The sequence below is a fragment of the Pogoniulus pusillus genome, chromosome 11 (assembly GCF_015220805.1).
Source record: "Pogoniulus pusillus isolate bPogPus1 chromosome 11, bPogPus1.pri, whole genome shotgun sequence".
NCBI classification, from domain to species: domain Eukaryota; kingdom Metazoa; phylum Chordata; class Aves; order Piciformes; family Lybiidae; genus Pogoniulus; species Pogoniulus pusillus.
Window position 1 is genome coordinate 14,130,209 of NC_087274.1, and position 22,010 is coordinate 14,152,218.

The 22,010-nt window shown below is 47.8% G+C and overlaps 1 protein-coding gene across 3 annotated transcripts; it reads right to left on the reverse strand.

The window, feature by feature from the left end:
- Positions 1-283: 283 nt before the first annotated feature.
- Positions 284-14,599, reverse strand: LOC135179392 (myosin heavy chain, skeletal muscle, adult). Of its 3 annotated transcripts, none has more exons than XM_064151154.1 (38): positions 14,396-14,599; positions 14,169-14,312; positions 13,917-14,073; positions 12,931-12,958; positions 12,719-12,833; positions 12,533-12,625; positions 12,354-12,417; positions 12,164-12,262; positions 11,963-12,066; positions 11,725-11,863; positions 11,129-11,247; positions 10,882-11,031; positions 10,255-10,425; positions 9,605-9,914; positions 9,403-9,476; positions 9,081-9,168; positions 8,870-8,987; positions 8,458-8,581; positions 8,235-8,371; positions 7,879-8,134; positions 6,958-7,200; positions 6,678-6,854; positions 6,435-6,580; positions 6,257-6,347; positions 5,778-6,167; positions 5,522-5,648; positions 5,234-5,352; positions 4,325-4,521; positions 3,278-3,461; positions 3,026-3,191; positions 2,742-2,866; positions 2,241-2,549; positions 1,936-2,139; positions 1,714-1,839; positions 1,452-1,622; positions 1,261-1,365; positions 1,034-1,129; positions 284-439 (listed from the first exon to the last, which is right to left on the reverse strand). In XM_064151154.1, the coding sequence occupies exons 1-38, from the start codon at positions 14,597-14,599 to the stop codon at positions 284-286; spliced, it is 5,826 nt and encodes a 1,941-aa protein (XP_064007224.1). The 3 variants fall into 3 exon arrangements, with proteins under 3 accessions (XP_064007224.1, XP_064007222.1, XP_064007223.1); XM_064151152.1 differs by having other exon boundaries at positions 9,587-9,914; XM_064151153.1 differs by having other exon boundaries at positions 9,403-9,453; positions 9,576-9,914.
- Between the last annotated feature and the right edge of the window lie 7,411 nt (positions 14,600-22,010).

Here is a 22,010-nt window from a genome sequence, read left to right on the forward strand (position 1 = left end):
GAAACAAATCTAGTGGAGACTGAAGACCACTTTCTGTCAGCTACACCTAAACCTCTGAACTCTGTTGGTTATCAGCCCTTGGACCATGACCAGCAGAGGAACACACCCCTGACCCATGGAAAGGGACACCAAAAGCCCCCACTGCTCATGGTGTGGATGCAAAGGATCTACAGACTTTATTCTATACCTACTGAGATGGTGGAAAACATGAAATATGGAAGAAGGTGCCTGAGAGGTTCACATTTTGTGCAGCCCTCAGGTCCTTTGCTGCCTCATGACAGCCTCACTCTTCCTCTTCTATCTTCTTGCCATGGATCTCGCGGCTTTTCACCCGCAGCTTGTTGACCTGCGACTCCGCAATGTCAGCTCGCTCCTCGGCCTCCTCCAGCTCGTGCTGGATCTTGCGGAACTTGGAGAGGTTGGCATTGGACAGCTCCTCCTGGGCGGGGAGAGGGAGGTGGTGTGGAGGAGCACAGGGACTCCTGCTACCCCTTGGTCTTACATCCCTGCAGCACTTCCCTGTGGGAGGGCCCAGAGCTCCATCCCTCACTCACCAGTACTGACATGCAAGACTCCCTCAGACCTCCTCATCCTCCCTATCCAGGACCCCACTGTGACAAGCTCCACCAGGGCTGTGTCACTCTTGAGGAGCAAATTTGGTCTCTTGAATTTTTTATGTTATGTACTTTGGCTCCCACCATTTGCTGCTCACTTCTCAGTGTCTCTTGCTAGGCTGGGAAAGCCCTTGAGATTCCTGCACTTTGATTCATTTCCCACAGTGGCTGTGCCCCTGGGCTTGTTTAGGCTGAGTTCAGCTCTGAACCAGGCTGCAGAACTTCCCTCAACTCCTCCCTGGCTGCAGGGTGCCCAGACCTTCGCAGGGTCTCATAGTCACGATAAGGACAAGGTGTGGCCAAGGCTGTTAATGTCTTGGCAGCTTCTTTCATGCCCTTTCCTGGTATTCACACTCATCTCCCTGAGCTTGCTGCCCCGGTGGAAGGTGGCTCCTGCCCAGGCCTTGGGGAATACTTACAGCCTCCTCAGCTTGTCTCTTGTAGGATTTCACCTTCATTTGCAGCTTGTCCACCAGATCCTGCAGCCTGAGAACATTCTTCCTGTCTTCTTCAGACTAGATGGGTTGGTAGACAGAAAGGAGAAAGACTGAAGGGTTCTGCATCATGTGAGGTGATTAATCCCCCTTGGGAATTAGTGTGTGTAAAATTTGTCTCTCTGTGAGCCCCAGGAGGTCTGCTGCCTCACCTGGTAGGTCAGCTCCTTCACCCTCCGCTCGTACTTGCGCACACCCTTCACGGCTTCAGCGCTGCGCTTCTGCTCAGCATCCACCTCCCCTTCCAGCTCTCGCACCTGCAAGGAGGAGAACAACTTTGGAGCTTCCCTGATACCTCTGCAAAGGATCTACTCACTCACACACAAATGCCAGCCCTACGCACCCTGGCCTCCAGCTTCTGGATCTGCTTCTTGCCTCCCTTCAGGGCCAGCTGCTCAGCCTCATCCAGACGGTGCTGCAGGTCCTTCACCGTCTGGTCCAGGTTCTTCTTCATCCTCTCCAGGTGGGCACTGGTATCCTGCTCCTTCTTCAGCTCTTCTGCCATCATGGCTGCCTGATGAGAGCAAAGAGTCACAGGCATTTTGGTGCTGAAGACTGTCTGGGGGATGATCCAGCAGCAGGAATGAAAGGAGCCCCCAACTCACGTCAGTGATGGCCTTCTTGGCCTTCTCTTCAGCATTGCGAGCTTCCTGGATCGTATCCTCCATTTCACTCTGAATTTGTGTGATGTCTGTCTCCAGCTTCTTCTTGGTGTTGATCAAGCTCGTGTTCTGAGCAACAGCAAAGCCATGATTAGCACAAGATTCACAGCAGTTTCATTCTTTGTTATCCTTTGCTGAGGGGATGAATTTCCAGCAGTATCTTACCTGGGTGTGGAGCAGCTGCACACGTTCTGAGGCATCCACAAGCTCCTGCTCAGCCAACTTCCTTGACCTCTCTGTTTGCTCCAGGGCTGCCCTGAGCTCCTCAACTTCAGCCTGCAGCAAGTTTGCTCTGCGCTCTACCATGGCCACCTGCTCCTTCAGGTCCTCCTGTGTCCTGACAGCATCATCCAAGTGTAGCTGGGTATCCTGGAAAGAGAGACAAAAAGGATTACAAGGTGGCAGTGTGTGCTTGGGTGCCAAAAATGTCAGGGTTGTCATTTCTCTTTCTGTAGCTTTGCTGAACACACCTTGAGCACAGCCTGTGTGTTCCTCAGGTTCTTCTGTGCCTCTGCAGCTATACGGTTGGCATGGCTCAGCTGGATCTCCATCTCATTCAGGTCTCCTTCCATCTTCTTCTTCAGGCGCAGGGCTTCATTCCTGCTCCTGATCTCAGCGTCCAGAGTGCTCTGCATAGACTCTACCACTCGGAGGTGGTTTCTCTTCATCTGGTCAATCTCCTCATCTTTCTCTGCTATCTTCCTGTCAATCTCAGCCTTCACCTGGTTGAGCTCAAGCTGGAGGCGCAGGATCTTCCCCTCTTCATGTTCCAGGGAGGCCTGGAGAAGGGGACACAAACGTTTATGACACAGATAAAGCCACAGCTGCTCTCTAGGGAGTTAGGGACTCTCTTGGAGAAGCTCAGCTGGATGCACTCCCTGGCCAGCCCACTGTGGGACCAAGCAGGTTGCAGCCTTTTGTCTCCATTGTTCCTATTTTGAGTGCAGACAGCAGTGATCATGGACACGTACCTCAGCTTCTTCCAAGGAGGCTTGGAGTTCAGATTTCTCCTGCTCGATCTGCTTCTTGACCTTCTCCAGCTCATGAATTGCCTTTCCTCCCTCTGCAATCTGCTCTGTCAGGTCAGAAATCTCCTCTGGGGGAACAAAGACCAATGGCAGGCTTAGGCACAGAGCAGCAAGGCGACACCAACCTGACAGGCACTCCTGTCACCTGAAGGCACAGAGCCATGTGGAGCAGCAGGGCTGCTGGGTGGCAAGAAAGGGCACCCAGGAGCAGGGTGCCAGGCACTCACGCTGCAGGTTCTTGTTCTCCCGCTTGAGCGTTTCCAGGTGGTCCAAGGACTCCTCATAGGCATTCTTCATCTTGAACAGCTCCGTGCTGAGAGAGCGAGACTCCTTCTGGGAGGCTTCCAGCTCAGCCTGCGTTTCCTCATACTTCTGCTTCCATTCTGCCAGGATCTGAGGAGACAAGGGGTGTGAGTGTGGATGTGCTGGCCAGGAGGGCATGCTCTGCCCTGGCACCCCAGTGCTGGAGCCGAAAAGACCTTGTCAAAGTTCTTCTGCTTCTTGTCCAGAGCTGCACAGGCAGCATTTGATCTCTCCACGTCAATCATCAGGTCCTCCACTTCATTCTGCAGCCTCTGCTTTGTCTTTTCCAGGGAGGCACATTTGGCATTGACAGCTTCAACATGTTCCTCTGCATCCTGCAGACGCTGTGCCAGCTTCTTCCTGGGAGATGGTGAGCACAGGATATGTTAGACCATAAAGTGGAGGCAATTTTCAACTCTTTGAGAAAGGGCTGATGACTGGTTGTGTTTTCGAGCCCAGCAGTCTTCCAAGTGTTTTTTCTGATTCAAGACTGCATACAGTCTGAATGTCAGCCGCATCCTTGTCCTAACACCAATTGACCATTCAGCCTATCTTAGACTTTCTATCCCTGAAGCTGATTTTGTCCTTCCCATCTACTCTTTTTCCAATGCATACTCTCCCTCTCCATCCCTTTGTCCCCTCTCCCACAAACTCTGCACAGCTCTGCCTCTGTGCCACCCCTGTCCTGACCCACCCTCAGAGAAACTTGGCAGACTCAATCTTCTCTAGCCATTCAGTGTCTACTTAAAAGTGCCTAACAGAGGACTACGAAGATTATTAAGGGGCAGAAGCAATGCACTCCGAGGAGAGGCCCAGGGACCTGGGGCTTTTTGTCTGCCGAAGAGAAGATTAGAGGGGATTTAATAAATATTTATAAATGTATGTGCATTAGGTGTCAAGAAGGAGGGGACAGGCTCTTCTCAGTTGTGCCTTGTGATAGGACAAGAGGCAATGGGTGGAAACCACAGGACCGGAAGTTTCATCTCAACTTGAGGAAGAACTTCTTTACTGTAAGCGTCGTGGAGCACTGGAACAGGCTCCCCAGATAGGTTGCGGACTCTCCTTCTCTGGAGACTTTCAAGACCTGTCTGGATGTGTTCATATGTGATCTGCACTAGATTATGGTCCTACACTGGCAGGGAGGTTGGACTTCATGATCTACAGAGGTCCCTTCCAACCCTAACATCCTGTGATCCTGTGTGAACATCCTGCTTCCCACATACTTGGCCTCCTCCAGCTCCTCTGTGCGCTGAATGGCATCCGTCTCGTATTTGGTTCTCCACTGTGCCACTTCACTGTTGGCCTTGGATAAAATCCTCTGCATCTCTCCCTTGGCTTCTTGCTCCTCCTCATATTGTTCTCGGAGCAGATCACAGTCATGGCGAGCAGACTGCAAGGCGTGGGCCAGGGCGTTCTTGGCCTGTGGAGACAATCACAGAATCACAGAATCTCAGGGTGTGGAAGTGATCTCAAAAGCTCATCCAGTCCACCCACCCTGCAGGATCACCTACAGCAGATCACACAGGAACATATCCAGGTGGGTTTTTAATATCTCCAGAGAGGGAGATTCCACAACCCCCCTAGGCAGCCTGTCCCAGTGTTCTGTCATCATTACAGTGAAAAAAATTACTCCTCATGCTTACATGAAACTTCCTACACCTCAACATCCACACATTGCCCCTTGTCCTGTCACCAGGCATCACCGAGCAGAACCTGGCTTCATATTCCTGGCAATCACTGGGAACTCACAGGCCAACTGAATACTTGTTTGAGATGCCTCTTGACATGAAATCAGAATGAAGCTCTAACTGTAAACCTGGGAACTGGTGACACCTTAGTTGGTGGGTTTTGAAGGACCAAGAGGTGTTAAGGATAGTTTCTTTGTGGTTCCTGTACTGGATTTGACATAGGTGTCCAAATTCTATCCTGGAGGCTGCCATCAGCATCTCATGGAAGCCTTGTGGGTGTCCCACTTCAACATCAGTGCCACTGCACTTCCCTCCCTCTAGCTGATGAGTAGGGTGTGCGTGTGTACTGGTGTTGCCTCCAGTAACACTTGTGTTTGAGACAGACTGTTGAAGCAGTCCTGAGTCAGATAGGACTAAGTTGTGGACAGGAAAGTCATTCCAGACCTTTACTTCTTCCTCTAGGTGTCTCTTGAGTTCCTCAATCTGCTGGGTAAATCCTTGCTTGCCTCTAGACAGCTGAGAAATCAGAGCATCTTTCTCCTCCACCTGGCGTGAAAATTCACCTGGGAAGGGTAAAGTGAACGGAGGTAACTGGACTGACAATAATGAGACAGGTTCTGCCCCTGAACCCACAGGATCAGGAGAGGGCTGGGGAGGACATGGCAGATGTCACTTTGCACACTGAGGTATCCTCATGGCATGCATTGCAGCCCAGCAACAAGGAAGTCTCACCTGATTCTGTCTGCAGACGAGCTCTTTGAGTGTTGAGGTCATTGATCATGCGCTGGTTCTGCTCCTCCTTAGTTTTCAGCTCGCTCAGCTGATCCTCCAGAGTGCGGCACATCTTCTCCAGGTTTGCCTGCAGAGCAAGCACAAGGAAGGACATGCAGTGAACACCTCACAGCAGAGCTTTCTCCAGCTGAATGTTGCTGCTAGATGCAACCTGTGCCACACTTTTCCCTGGTGAACATCTGCTGCAATTCCGTACCTTGGCTTTGGAGACAGACTCCATGTTACTGGCCAGGTCATCAACCTCCATCTTGAGCTCACTCTTCTCCTTCTCCAGCTTCTGCTTCACTCTCTGCAGGTTGTCGATCTGCTCCCCAAGCTCAGCGGTGCTGTCCGCGTGCTTCTTGCGCAGGGCGGCAGCCGTGGCCTCGTGCTGCAGCGTGGCCTCTTCCAGGTCACGACGCATCTTCTGGAACTCTGCCTCTCGCTTCTTGTTCATCTCAATCTGAGCTGCTGTTGCCCCTCCTGCCTCTTCCAGGCGCTCACTGATCTCCTCCAGCTCCCGTGAGAGGTCAGCTCGATGCTTCTCTGCTTTTGCCCGAGAAGTTCGTTCGGCCTCAATTTCCTCCTCCAGTTCCTCAATGCGAGCCTGGGGAACACATTGGCACCCTTCACACCCATGCCCTTCTCCTGCCTGCCCTGAGTCTGGGTGAAAGAGGAGAACCCACAGAGACTTGCCTGCAGCTCCTTGATCTTCTTCTGGAATTGCATGCCCAGGGCTTGCTCATCCTCGATTTTGCTCTGGATCTGGCTGATCTCAAAGTCTTTCCTTTGGGCAAAGCAAACCATGTTAGAGCTCAGAGGAAACAGACAAGTTCACCAGCCCTGTGCTCAACTTCCTCACAGCTACACTTACTTCTTCAGTTTCTCATCCAGCTGCTGCTTATCATTTTCTAGATCCATGATGCTGTCTTGAGACAGCTTCAGGTCACCTTCCAGTTTCCTCTTGGCTCTCTCCAGGTCCATGCGCAGTTTCTTCTCTTGCTCCAGGGACCCTTCCAGCTAAAGAGAAGAAACCATCAGTGCTTCTGGCAATCAGAAACCAAGCAGCTCAAACTCCACCCCTGTCCTCTTCTTGCTCTTTTGCCTGTGCGCTTACATCATCCACTTGCTGCTCCAGCTTGGTTTTAGCTTTGGTCAGAGTGTTGACTTTGTCCTCCTCTGCCTGCAGGTCATCCAGTGTCTGCTGATGAGCCTCTTGGAGAGCTTTCTTCTCTTTTGTCAGCTTGGCAATGGTCTCATCCAGAGCTGACATCTCCTCTGTAAGGTTTTTCACCTTTGAGAAGAGGAAGAGGTGTAAATAAAGGGAGTCAATACAGAAGTCCTGGGACTGCACAGTGCTCTTTTCTGAGTTGTGAGGGACCTCTCCTGCCTCATACCTTGTTCTCAGTGGCATGCTTTTCCTTCTCCACCTTGGCCAGTGTTAGCTCAAGGTCATCAATATCTTTCTTCAGCTCTGAGCATTCATCCTCCAGTTTTCTTTTCTTGGCTGTCAGCTCAGCATTGATTTCCTCCTCATCTTCAGCCCTTTCAGTAACCTCCTTAATTTTAGCTTCCAGCTGGATTTTGGTTTTGATGAGCTGGTCACATCTCTCCTCAGCATCGGCCAAGCTGTCTGCTTCCTGGTGGGGAAACAGTGATTGTGGTGAGTTTTCATGGTTTGAAGTTTGTCACTGTGTCTTTCATATCCCTGAGTAGTCAGGTGTTAAAATGGGAGCTGAGCCTGGCCTGCACTAGTGCCAAGAAATATAAGACTTTGCCCATTGTCTACTGGGCAACCTTTTCATGTGGTATCAACTGATTCCAAATGTTTTGCGTCTTCACAGATGGGGTAGCAGTATTTAATAGCTGCTAGGATCTGAAGATTCTGCCTATTTCTGACTGAGTCTGCAGGGGAAGTATCCAGATATCTTAAAGTAATGACGGCCTTCTAGTGAAGCTGCAAGCAGGAAATGTGAGTCTTGCTCAGCTCTGCCTTTACTCTGCTAGCAGAGGCTCTGCTTTGAAAGGTGAGCAGATGGAGATACTCCCCCTCCAGATCATGGCTCTCTGCTGTGGATTTCATGTGGACTACTCTTACCTGGCTCTTTCTTCTGGAAGCAGGAGTGCCAAGTCTCACATGGAACTGCCATGAGACTTAGCATGCCCCAGCCAGCAGCTGCTTGCTCAGTGTCAGCCTGCCTTAGATTGTGTGACTTTACTGCACATCAGTCAGCTTCCTGAGAATCTCTGCATAGGGCTGGAAGTACTCTGCCTATGTAACATTCTCTTCCCTGGGACAGAAGAAGTGTGATACTCACAGCCTGCACTTGCAGCTGCAGGTCATTTTTCTCCTGCAGCAGGGCCACCATTTTCTCCTCCAGCTCTTTTCTCTTGGCCTCAGACTTTGCAAGCTCCTCCTTGGTTTTCTCAAACTCTTCCTTCATGTTGGCCATCTCCTTCTCAGACTCTGCGCTCTTCAGCAAGGGCTTGATCTTGAAGAACAGCTTCATCCAGGGCCAGTGCTTGACATTCATGAAGGACCTAACATTGTACTGGATGCAGAAGATGGACTCCCTGAAATGAAATTCATGTGGCTATTGCATACTGTTTGGGAGGTTAATTTAGACTCAAACAAGTACCATGAGATCTTAATAGATAAGCAGGGAGTGTTTACCTCCTCTCCACCATTCTCTGATACTCCACTCTTGACAAGAATCCCCTGCATCTGGCCTGTATCATGGTCATAATCTCTGCTAGTTTCTCATCTCTCATCTCCTCCAGCACACCAATCAGTCCAGCTTTGAAGAACACCTTATAAAAGGAAATATTTTAAGACATCAGTCACAGTTTTTGCATAACAGAGGCACAGAGTGTTTGAACAAAGAACTTATTTCTACCTTAGTGTGACCAAATCTATACTGAGTGTGGTCGACATCAATGGACCCAAGAAGCTTTTCTGAAGCTTTCTTGCTGTCCATGAACTGGCCTTCTGGAATAGCACTTGCATTAAGCACTCTATATCTGTAGGACAAAGCAGACCATGAAGAAATTCACCAATGTGACTGAACCCCCCAACCTCTCAGCAGCAACTGTGTAAAGCACTACAGAGAGTCCATTCTTTCAAGACTCTGTAAATGTAAGTGAATTGTTCATATTTTTGACTTGGAGCACAAGAGAACCCTCCCCATTGCCATAAAATCAAACACAATCTCACAGTAAAACATTTCTATAATTCAAATCAGGTTTAAGATTAAGATACTCAGGCTCTTCAGCCAGGTCTGAATGGTCAGAAAGGTGCAGCACTCTCACCTCTGTTTGAAGTCAGCATAGAGCACTCTGCTGGGGAATCCCTTCCTGCAGATTCGGATCCCTTCCAGCACGCCGTTACAGCGCAGCTGGTGCAGCACCAGCTCATGCTCCATGGCACCTGGCAAACACCACCATTAGTCACTGCCCCATTGTTAGACACTGAGGAGGAGAGCTTGGGTGCATTGAGTTTTCCTCCTCTTGGACCCCTTACCAGGTGTTTTTGTTTCATTTGGGATGATGCAGCGTACAAAATGGGGATGAGTGCTTCTCAGATTAGCCATCAGCTTGTTCAAATTCTCCTGTGGGATGACAAAAATGAAGTTTAGGTTAAAGCTTGTAAGGACTGCATGCTTTTGTGTCAGGTGCATGGGAAAGCAGAACCTTCCAGTGTCTAGAACTACCCTGCCATTTGCATGTTTGTGTAAACAGTACACATCAAATAGACTCTGCTCAGGGAGAGTCTTCTGAGAGCAACTCGACTCAACTCTGATTTCAGCTCTGTGTCATAAGGAGGAATGGAATTCTGTACACACCCGGAAAAGAGCTGAGACAGTCTGGAAAGAGGAACCCTTCTTCTTGCCACCCTTTTTGCCACCGCCACCAGCATCTGTAAATGGAAGGAGAATAAGATACAGAGATTGTATACTGGAGACCACAACACCTATTTAGTATTTACTGCTGTCATTCTGTGCCACCACTTTCCCACGGAGGAAATACATTTCTCTAAGGGCTGACCTGCATCTGCTCCACCATAGTTGGCAAAGAGCAAGGCCAATGTCTTCACAGAGGATTTCTGGTACAACCCAATGACAGTTTCATTCAGGGGGTCCTTGTTCTTCTCCAGCCAGCCACTGATGTTGTAGTCCACAGTGCCAGCGTAGTGCACCAGGGAGAAGTGAGCCTCAGCCTTGCCTTTGGCAGGCTTGGGCTTCTGGAAGTTGTTGGACTTGCCCAGATGCTGGTCATAGAGCTTGTTCTTGAAAGAGGTGTCAGTTGCCTTGGGGAACATGCACTCCTCTTCCAGAATGGAGAAGATGCCCATGGGCTGGCAGGTAGCACAAGAAGGTCATGATTAAAAACATCTTATCAACATCAGAGTAAGGACCAAAGTTTGTCAAATGGAAAATGATGCCAGTTTGGTTGAGAGAACTCTGTTGGTGGCTGTACATGCAATCCTTTCCATGCCTGAGGACCAGGCAATGCAGCATTCATGGCATAGATTTGCATTCTCTATTTCCTCTTTCCAAGACCAAAATAAGCTTCATTACCAAGTATCCTGTTGACCTGACCCCAAATGCATGCATGTGGACAAGTTCTGAGCTGCATCTGGCTCAGACATATCACAGAATGCCACACAAGATCATACTCTTGGATGGGAAAGGTACCTTCTCAATCAGCTCAATGCAGGCAGCCAGGTCCATCCCAAAGTCAATGAACTCCCACTCAATCCCTTCCTTCTTGTACTCCTCCTGCTCCAGCACGAACATGTGGTGGTTGAAGAACTGTTGCAGTTTCTCGTTGGTGAAGTTGATGCAGAGCTGCTCAAAGCTGTTGAACTGCACAAAGCATGGAGAGGTGCTCAGGTTCTCAAGGTGTGGCAACCACCACAGGGCCTTTGCTAGCATTCTCCTAATACTGTTTCATGTCCCCCGGCTGAAGCACCACTTCTGAAGCTCCTGCAACCCCCTGAGTGGCACTTATACTGTAAAAGGGACTATCCTCCAAGGATCCTGCTGCAATCACTTGTGAAAGCTAAAGGCAACAATTGCTCCTTACTGTGCTGCTAAAAGAAAATCCTGTCAGAACCCTACCTAGAGCATTGTCTGTTCTGTGACCCATCAGGGCCCTCAAGCCATCACCCAGGACATTTCTCTGCTGTGAGACACAAGCCCTAGCATCATCACTGCTTTTACAGCACAGGAAACATGCTGCCAGCTTTCTCACACAACCATCCCTTCCTCATCCCCTTCCTGCTCCTCTCTGGCCTATCATGCCAAATGCTTGTGCCTTACATCAAAGATCTCGAAGCCAGCAATGTCCAGCACACCAATGAAGTACTGCCTGGGCTGCTTGGTGTCCAGCTGCTGGTTGATGCGAACAACCATCCACAAAAACATCTTCTCAAAGACAGCTTTGGCCAAGGCACCAACGGAATTGTTCACCTACATCAGAGACAAAAGATCCAAAGTTCCCTGCTAGGCTCAAGGAAGACCACTCAAGTACTCTTCCAGCCACGTCTGTTGCCCCTTCAGCTGTTACCTGTGTCACATTTTGACCTTTGGTCACATATTCATTCCCAACCTTGACTCGGGGATAGCAGAGGGCCTTGAGCAGCTCAGCTGAGTTCAGGCCCATCAGGTAGGCAGCCTTGTCAGCCACTGAGGGAGAGAGAGGAAGGAGAATTCACCTGTGGGCAGTGCCCAGACTGTGGGCAGTGTGAACAACTCTGCGGTGTGTGTTCTAGAAAAGGCAGAGAGCTGCTCTGGTCCTTGGAGCTCTCAGAAGGAAGTTGAATTCTGGAAGGTAATGATGGCTTGCTATGAAAGGGCTTGAATCTGGAAGTTCCCAGAGGAACCCCAAAATGCCTCATGCAGCACCTTTGCTTTCCTGTGGAAGGTAGATTTCTGCATGGCAAAGCATGCAGGATTTTTGTGTCTGCCAGTATCCAGTGGCTGAAAGAATGACACTTAGCCATGGGCAGGGAAGCTTTCTGCAGTTAGGCAATGAACAAAGAAACTTTCCTCAGTGGTTTTGTGGTGGCCCAGGCCAATGCAGGTCTGTCTTTGGAGGCTAACACAGTATCTCTGCTAGCAGAGAAGCTCTCTGAACAAGTCACTCAATGAATTCAGTGGTACCTTCTGTGCCATCAGGCTCTGCCTGCTCCTCTCGTTGTTTCTGCTTGAACTTCAGGTTCCCATAGTGCATGACAGCCCCTGTCAGCTTGTAGATGGCTGTCTTCTCATCAGCAGTGAAGCCCAGGATGTCAATGGCACTCTGCCACCAAAACCATGAGTTAGAACTCACGTCCTCAGCAGGACACCTTTGCCACTTTCCAGAAGTGTACAGAGGGTATCATTTGGCTGCATGACTTACATCTGTAGCCATCAGCTCCTCCTGGTCATCAATGCTGGGAACAGTCACCTCACCTTGACTTACATAGTGGAAATCATAAGGGTTGGTGGTTATCAGGAGCATGTCTGAAAGCAGCAAGAGGTATGGCACAGGATTAGTTTTAGCAGACAGGTAGCTGCTTTTCCTTGGCCATCAACACAAGGTCAGAATGTTCCTTCTCACCAATTAGCTCTGGCTTCTTGTTGGACATGATCTGGTAGAATATGTGGTAGCTTCTTTCTGCTGGCAGCTGGAAAGTGACTCTGGACTTCTCCAGCAGATCTGGCAAGGATGGCAGAAAGAGTTAGGCACGGGAAGGAAGGTGCAGGTGAGAATTGAGGAGGGAATGGGATCATTCCAGGAGGTCTCTTACAAGTTTCAATGTCAGCAGAAGCCAGTTTGCCTGTGGCCCCAAAGTGGATTCTGATGAATTTGCCCTGTTAAGGAGAAGCAGCAGCGTATCAGTCAGGGTGGATTCTTTTGACATCTCTTTTACATGGAGTACTGCTTGGGCCATGAGCAGGAGAGGTTTTGTGCAAAGCAGCAACTCACAAAGCGTGAGGAGTTGTCGTTCCTCACGGTCTTGGCGTTTCCAAAGGCCTCCAGCAGTGGGTTGGCGCTGATGATTTGATCCTCAAGCGTGCCCTGCAGGAAGGTCATTGCTGGAGGTTATCTGGTCCAAGACTCGTGGTAAGAACAAAGGGAAGCATCAGTTCGAGCCACTGCCTATTCATTCACCTGCATCTTGCCTGATGATTGCTCCTCCTTCTTCTTCTCCCCACTGGCTGCAATTGTTGCAAAGTACTGGATGACTCTCTTGGTGTTCACAGTCTTCCCTGCACCGGATTCTCCACTGCCAGAGCAAAGGGAGAAGCAGAGAGCCTGTGGTCAGTCAGGAGGTCCCCGACACCAGGCAACCCCACAAGGGTCGGAGCAGGGAGGGTACCTACGTGATCAGGATGGACTGGTTCTCCCGATCTGTGAGAGGCAGAAACAGAGAGGTTACTAATGTACATCATGAATGCATGTGGTAAAAATCCTGAGTCTTTCAGAAGATGCACTGCTTGCCTCCTCTCATTACTTTTGGGGTTGCCCCCAGCTGTATCTGTGGAGCTGCCATGGCAGCAGTGATTTGGATGCTAGCTGTAGATAGAGAACTCAATCATCTATATCAAGATCACAGAGCCCCAGATGATCTCCAACCTCTGCTTCCCCCACAAGGAGCAGGTCTAGGAGGGCCCCTTCCCTGGTTGGCTCTCTCACCAGTTGTGTCAGAAAGTTATCCTCCACACGCTCCAGGAACCTCCAGGACTGTGTTGTATTTCCAGCAGACATATGGGAAGTTGAACTTTCTCGTGAGATCGAGGGGCAGTGTTTGGGAGACCTCTCTCAACTGCTTATTAAAAAAATTCATCTACCTCTGGCTACCACCTGGCTGGATGGTCTAGAATAGATTCCCACCATGATATCACTCTTGCTGGCCTTACTCCTGATTCTTACCCATAAGGACTTAACCCTGTCATCACCTTCATTAATTTGTATGGTTTCATATATGTCCCTAACACCGAGGGCCACTCTTCCTTGGCTCTCCCTTCTGAAAAGTTGGTACCCATCAGTTGCAGCACTCCAGCTGTGGGAGTCATCCCACCAGGCTTCCGTGATGGTTGCTACATTCCTAGTAGCACAGTGGCTTCCAGCTCCTTCTGTTTATCACCCATTTCAGGGATGGAGTTGAGTACAGAGCTTTCAAACTTAAGGGGAGTTTAACCTTCTGGTTATCTAATATACCAACACACTGCTCCACAGGTGTTGGGCTACTACATCCAGAGTTCTTGGTGGCAAGGCCAGCTTCATCCCCATCCCCCTTTATAACTATCCTACAGGTAGCTCAAGCAAGAGCTTGCAAGAGCAGTTGAAAAGACATCAACTAACTCACCAGTCAGCATGAACTGATAGGCATTGTCAGAGATGGAGAAGATGTGTGGAGGAGCCTCCTGGCGCTTCTTGCCTCGGTAGGCCAACACCACCTCCGGGTTGTACACCGGCAGCCACTTGTAGGGGTTGACAGTGACACAGAAGAGACCCGAGTAGGTCTGTGGGCAAGGGAGACAGCAGGTTGGCTTCCACTCAGCCTGCCACAGGAGCTCCTGCTGGCCCCCAAAGGCAGACTGCTGCTGCTGCTACTCACGTAGATCATCCAGGCTGCATAACGCTCTTTGAGGTTGTACAGCACAGCGGGTTCGTGCAGGTGGGTCATCATGGCCATGTCCTCGATCTTGTCATACTTGGGAGGGTTCATGGGGTGGATTTGATCTTCTTTCACAGTCATGGTCTGTCACAGGAAGATGAATGTATGTCAGATAAGAGTTGAGGGTGGGAATTACACACCAACTTTAGGCCTTAGTTTCTACTCACTTCTCCACCTTCAGTCTTGACGGTGATCTTCCCTGGTTCTTTGCTCTGGATTGTCCCTTTCACAAAGGATTCTTTAGGATGCACCACAAAGACAGATGTTTTGGCATCAAAGGGCTTGTTCTGGGCCTCGATTCTCTCCTTCTCTGACTTGCGGAGGTAGGGAGCTGCCTCCCCAAAGATGGCCATCTCGGCGTCTGTCGACATGGCTGCGCTTTAAGGAAGACACCACAGCAGACAGCACTGTGGCAAAAAACCAAGGCAGCATCAAGAGATCGTTAATGAACTTTGCCTGAAAGGAGATGCATTTCCCAATCTTTTAAAATTCCTTAGGATTGCTAAAACTAAAAAAAAACCAAACCCTAGCCTTCCTGCGCTGCAGTGGCTTACAGCCAGAAGAGAAAACTCCTTTTGCTTGACTAGTACAGAGCAGCCTCTTTAAAATGGTGTTATTTGTGTCTTTTGACACTGCACAGGTCACACATCAGCTTCACAGGTGGTGAAGACTGTGCACTGCAACACCTGAGAATATGAACTACAGTAAAGGAACCTTCTTACTCCTATGTAAAGTTCAAATTTGTCTGTGGAATATATACACAGAGGCCTTGAAAACAGGTGGAAAAGCTTATGTAGAAGCTAGTTTCCAACGGAAGAAGGTACTGCATGCTATGCCCTGAGCGAAGATGCCTGAATTCAACAAGCCACTGGAGCCCACATGCTTACCTTCACACTTCTCTCCGAGACAGGGCAGAGTGCTGCAAAGACTCTTTTATAGTGTCTGGCTGGCAGATGCTCTGGATTCCTGCTCTTTCTTTGGTCAGAACCTTTTTTGGCAAACTTTCTTTGGCAAAGCATTGTCTGGCAAACTGAACTAATGGCATAATTGTCATTTGATTTAACCAGATATATTTAGAAATGTTTTATATCTTACCAATGATGTGAATGTATCAACTATAAATAATTTGCTGAGAGACTTAAGGAGAGAATTTCAGTTGGTCCAGGCATTTGGAGAACTTGGATGTAGGACTTTTGGATTCTGTGGCTGCATTTCCAGCCATTTCCTCCTGGACTCAAGGTAGATTTTCACTGCGTGTCTGTGCTGCAGCTTGTCCAGCTGCATTGTGCAGACAATATTACTGTTTCCCATGTGAGGTTCCAAAGCTAATGAGGAAATACATTAAAGGCAGTACTTAAACTGTGTATAAAAATGGCAAAATGTTCTTGTTAAGTGAATTTAACTCTAATGTTTATCTAATACTTGAAATAAGAGAAAGCAAATGTCCAAAATATGTAAATATAACCCACATTGTTGGGCTGGGACTTGATGTTCTACGAAGGTCTCTTCCAACCTCTAACATCCTGTGATCCTGTGAAATTCCTACATCACAAATATCTTGCACACTTACACTTCCATACAGTTCCAGCAACAAAAGCCATCAACACAGCTTTGCCTACACCAGAACATTAGGAGTGGATGCAGCTCTAGGCAATGCTGATACTCTGAGAAAGGGGAGTTTGCTCATAGTCCTGCAGAGTGACTGATCCAGTTCTAGGAAAAGGCACAGTCATGGCCATGTCCTCAGTTTTATCATACTTGGGAGGGTTCATGGGGAAGATCCTTCACATGAGGGCCTGCCAAGGAAGAGACTGATACATGTTACCTAAGAGCCCGGAATGGGCATTAAATTTTATTCTCATGCCTTGCATTTTCCTAACCTCTCCAGCATTAGTCTGGACAGTGACCTTTCCTGGTTCCCTGCTCTTGACTGGCCCTTCCACAAAGATTCCTTAGGATGCACCACCAGGCATAGAGATGACTTAGCACCAAAAGGCCTCAATTCTCTCCTTTTCTGACTTTCAGAGGTAAGGAGCCATCTGCCCAAGGGTGGCCACCTCAGCATCCCGAGGTGTATTTTCCCAAAGACAGATCTGCAGATCCTCTGGGTGGGAAGAGAAGCCACTTCCCATCTGTTAGACATCAGTTTTCTGTGATAGTGGTGAAAACTCTCACAGTTTCCATCTTTCTAATATATAAATAACACCTTCTGAGAGACAGTTTTAAATGAACACCTGAGAACTTCCATCCCACTCGAGAATGAGAGAGCACTCTGAATAATTTCAGTCTCTAACTATGAAGAAAATTTTCATATTGACTCTCATTTTGCAGTGTTCTTATATTGGTGGCTGGTTTGCCATCTTTGTCATTGAAATACTAAACCTAAAGCAAATCTTTCTCTTTTGTGGCCCTTAGTCATTGACAGAGTCTCCAAGAAGTCCTTTCTCTGCCCATGATCTGTGGAAACTGACTTTATGGACTTTCACACTCTGTGTGCCTTCTTGGGCTTTGTCCAACCTTCTCTGCAGTGGGTATGAACACAAAAACTGTGGAGAGACTATCATAACACCACCTAAGATGATAACCCAGGTGCTGTCTGTCATGACATTAAGAGTTCTCAATCAGTTTCTAGCATATAAGCAGGTTGGTAACTTCCTTCTTATGTTCCATAGAATCCCAAGATAAATTTTAAGGTGGAAAAGATGTCATGGAAAATAGACTGCAAATTCCAGCCACTGGAACCAAGGCCCAGGTTCTGATTAGCAGAAGCAGCCTGAGTGCACTGGCACATGCATTATGAATTGTTCAGTGTCTGCAGTCCTACAAACCCCTTGAGACCTTCAATCAGAGCTGGGCAAAATAGTTCCAAGAAGTTTTTATAGAGATGCTCTGGAATATTCCTCTTTCTCCTCCTACCTAAAGACAAAATTGTAATTTGATTTATCTAGATGTGATTAGGATTTTTTAATATCTTATGAAGTATGGGTCTCTGTCTACTGTAAACAATTTGGCTAGAAAGCTAAAGAGGGAATCTTGGTCAGCTAAGGTAGAGAACCTGGATGGAGGATTTATGGATTATGCTGACATATTTCAGCGTGACTTTCTGATCCAAGATTGTTTGGTCCATGGTGCTGCAACAAGCCAGACTATGCTGTGCAGGTAGTGGTATTTGTCTTCTTCACAGGCTGCTGTGAGGCCACATCTTGAGTACTGTGTCCAGTTCCGGGCTCCTCAATTCAAGAGAGATGTTGAGATACCGGAACACGTCCAGAGAAGGGCGATGAAGCTGGTGAGAGGCCTGGAGCACAGCCCTGTGAGGAGAGGCTGAGGGAGCTGGGGGTGTGCAGCCTGCAGAAGAGGAGGCTCAGGGTGACCTCATTGCTGTCTACTACCACCTGAAGGGAGGCTGTAGCCAGATGGGGTTGGTCTCTTCTCCCAGGCTACCAGCCTGGGAGACAAACAAGGGGACAAAGTCTCAGAGCAAGGGGACACAGTCTCAAGTTGTGCAGGGGGAGGTATAGGCTGGATGTTAGGAAGTTCTTCCCAGAGAGAGTGATTGGCATTGGAATGGGCTGCCCAGGGAGGTGGTGGAGTTGCCGTCCCTGGAGGTGTTCTAGAAAAGACTGGATGAGGCACCTAGTGCCATGGTCTGGTTGATTGGACAGGGCTGGGTGCTAGGTTGAACTAGATAATCTTGGAGGCCTCTTGCAACCTGGTTGATTCTATGATTCTATACCAGAACCTGCAATTCACTGTGACTAAAATCAAGTTTTTTCTTTCTTGAAAGCAGAAAACCAGAAACCTACTGTAGCTCACATTTCTGTGGGGATGATGTATTGGATTTTGGAATACAGATCATGTATAGCGTAACTGAAATGATTCCCAGGGTCTCGAGTTAAATACAGAAGCAGAGGGATATAAAGATGCTATAAATATAAAAGTATATTGTATCTGAAAGATATTAAATTGTACAGAAAGAAGTAGCTAAAGACATTCTGTATCTCCCTAATAATAAATCTGAAAATGCAAATTCTTGTGGCATCTGCTATGTAACAAGAAATCAAAAGATGCCTTCTGATCTTAACAGCTAGCTGTCACAGTATCCATATCTCTGTAGAAAGGCAAGATGAAAATTCCCAATTTACAGAATTCAGCCAGAGAAAATATGTGAGCTGCTCCAAATCCTGACGGATTCAAACATATTCTTCCTCTTCACATTGACTTTTGGTTACTGAAAGAGCTCAGTGGGTAATGTGTGGATGGATGGTTCATGGATTTGATGCTAAAATCTAATATCAGGCAGTGTCCTGAGTTTGTAAAGGCCACTCCAAAAAGGGCTGCAGCACAGCAACACCCAGTTTGTTGGAGCCCAAACCCAAAGCTCACTGCTGGGCTCTGTGCACAGGTAATGGGGAGGCTGCTGGAAACACCCAGGAGAAGCCTAGAGCCAGTCAATGGGAAATGGTGATCTCAAGGGCACAACTGAAGTCTTGCTTCTCTGGGAACAAGGTACCAAGGAATGCTGACAAGAGCAGCATTGTGGGTTTATGGTTTAAACTTATGATGAGCACTAGAACTGGGATACGCATTGAGGGAGATAGCTGAAACTTCAGCATAAGGCTAAGGACCTAAGCAGGCACTGAGTGGTGTAAAGGCATGTGACACATGCCAGAATGATCTGATATGAACACTGATCAGTGCATTCTTCAGCCCTCTCACCTGTGTCTTGACAGAATTCCTTTCCAAGAATTCACTGAGATTGTGAAGAGTGACTAAGGGAGCTGGTTTGTTTGGAAAAGAGGAGGCTGAAGGCAGACCTCATCACTGCTACAGCTACCTGAAAGGACATTGTGGAGAAGTTGATGCTGGCAATTAGTGATAGAACAAGCTGCCACTGGGTAGGTTTAGAGTGTATATAGGAAACATTTTTTTTCCTAGCAAGAGTGGTCAGGAATTGGAATGTGCTGCCCAGGGATGTGGTTGAGTCACCAACCCCAAATGAGTTTAAAAGTCGTTTGGATGTGGTGCTTGAGGATTTGGTTTAGGGTGCACCTTTAGGAGTAGGGCTCTTGGTTGGACTTGGTGATCCGAGGGGCTTTTCCTACCTGAATGTTTCTGTGATTCTGTGAGATAGTGTTCCTGATAGTGTTCTCTAACAAGTGGATATTTCCTATCTGGTCATCTTGCTCTGAGTTGTTGTGAACTCCACCCTCACAAGCAGGCAGCTACTGTTTGACTAGGATACAAGAGCACCTTGCTTACATGGGGAGAATGGCACAGGAGCCAGGCTAGGTTAGATATGTTCATCCAGTAAATGCAGTACCCTCTGCAGTGGATCTAGAATGCACTTAAAATGAAGTGTTTAAGATTCTTCATAGGATCTAGACAGGCAGAAGCCTCTGGAAGCAGTCTTTAGTTGCATGCAGTGTGCAGATTACTGCTCAGAAAGGAGCAATAAGTTGTCAAATTGGAGCTCAACTTTCAACTAAGCTCCTTTTACTATTTGCCCTCTCAAGCTTTGCTTTGTAACTGACAGTTTAAAATATCACAGCATATTTAGGGAGATCACTAAAAGTTTGTAAAACCCATCACCATGTGGTTGCAGATCTATGTGCTTGTCTTTTCCCTTCAAATTCTGACGACAAATGTTCTTCAAAAGTGTACTCATCTCTCAGCTGCCCTTGCAGACTCCCTCTAGTGCACTTGGCTGTTCTTCTGTTAGTGAAATTAAGGTGATTGACAAATTATCAGGATACCAAACTGCTCAGTGCTGGGCATTAAACAATTCCACGCCACTAAAATGAATGACCATGTAAATTCAGCAAGTCTTTGCTGGAGCAAACAGTAATTAGATCTTTTTGATGTGGGAAGAGAAAGAAAACATTTAATTTGAAAACTTTAAGAGCATACAATTTTCTTTCTCAGTTCTCATCAACCAACAGTTCCTTGCCTTTCCACTGATGCTATTAAAATGCAGGGAAAAATGATTGATAGTGATGGCTGCTGTGACAGAACATGTGATGCTGACCACAAGACAGCCACGAATTCCCAGCACAGGTTTAGAAAGGAAAGAGCCTTCTCCTTTGCATTAGATTTGAAGACGCTGCAAAAGGAAAAGAGATCAGAAGGCAGCACACAGAAAAGAGACTGAGGGGAAATAAGATCTCTGCTTCTCGGCCAGTGAGAATGGCAGTCTGTGACTAGCATTTGTAACCATATCCTCTAATGGTTCTTGCTAGTGATTAATAATGGTATCAGTGAATGCTGGCAGGCAGCCTATCCTTGAATGCTCCTGTTCCATTGGGCAGGAAACAATTCATAGTGCTTAATCATCTAGCCACTCACATGAGTATTTGTGAAGAGGTTCTGGGCTACACAGCACTGGTTTCACAATATATTGTGAAGGGCAGGTGTCTGGATGCTAGCCCTTGGCAAAGGATCTGCTGAAAGAAGCAATAATGCCTTAATGAAAAGCTGAATAGATCCACCACTAACTTCCTCCCTGTCCTGTCACTGTTTCTACAGGGTTGGACTCCACTGTGGCTGAAAGCAAAGCACAGCACCATCATAAAGAGGCAGAGTGAGAGCAGTTCCTGGATAGAATGTCCTGCTCAGCAATGTGGCACAGGCAAAGGGCTCCAGTGCTGACATTTCCCATGGAGACGCAGAGACTCGGGCACACTGAAAATAAACCATCTTGAGAAAGACATCAGGCAGCTGCTTCATACTCTGCCAGCTCTTAAGACGTGACATCTCAGGCTCTGTGTGAGCAGGGAGAGCGAGAGAATAATTAGCAGCACATCACAGTCAAAGCAAAACCACAGGCAGAGATTTCCAGCCTACAGTCAGGCAGAGCCTCACTGAGTTTTACAGAGTACAGAGTTTTACATTCAAGTTTACACTGTGAATTGAAGACTCAAGTTTGTAATATTCCAATGTGGAAAGAAATTTCATAGCCTGGAAGTGTGATCATCCTCTACGTTACTTTTATCCACGAGTTCCAACGTGATCATGAGTGAAAGAAACCTCATGGACCTTGTTCAGGTGTCAGAACCTCCTGTGAGTGGTCACAGACCCCAGATCTTCATATGGTGCTCTCCCGTTCTGAGTGACAGCTTGAAAGGACTGAACTTGAACACTGCTGATTTCATCCAGGAAGCATTTTGCATCCTTTCTACAAACAGGTCTGTTGGCAGCCAGCAAACTGCAGTACAAGGGAGCACAAACTGTGCAATCCTATTCCTCCTTGTAGTGTGGTGCAGCAGTGAAATTGTTTGCAGTTTGCAATTTTTAATGCTCATCAAATGCCTCTGTCAGTCTCATTAGCTTCCACTTCTTCACTAGTTTCCCAGTGCAGTCTCAGCTGTTTCAAACATGGCCTGGGGAGGTTTGTTCACCCACTAGGACATCTGCTCAGTGGGCAGTAGATTAGGAAGTCCTGGTTTATAGATTCAGAGCAGCCATACTGGAGCATCTAAAAGTTAGACAGGGAAATTGTGACTCTTGAGTTCTGACATTCAGCTTTTCCTGAGCAGTGGCTGCTGTAGCATTGACTTCTTACTGACTGCATCTTTGAAAAGAGTCCATTCAAGTCAGTAGGTATCAACGGATTCCAGCATAACACTGATTGTGCTTATCTGATGAACAGGTCCTGTGATCTATTCCTTCCAAGATGGTACCACTCACAGAGTGAAATGGCACAGGAAAGATGAAGGTAGAAAGAGATTCAGGGGGATAACCAGATGTGTTGCAGGGGAAGTACATTAGTGCTAGATGGAGGTG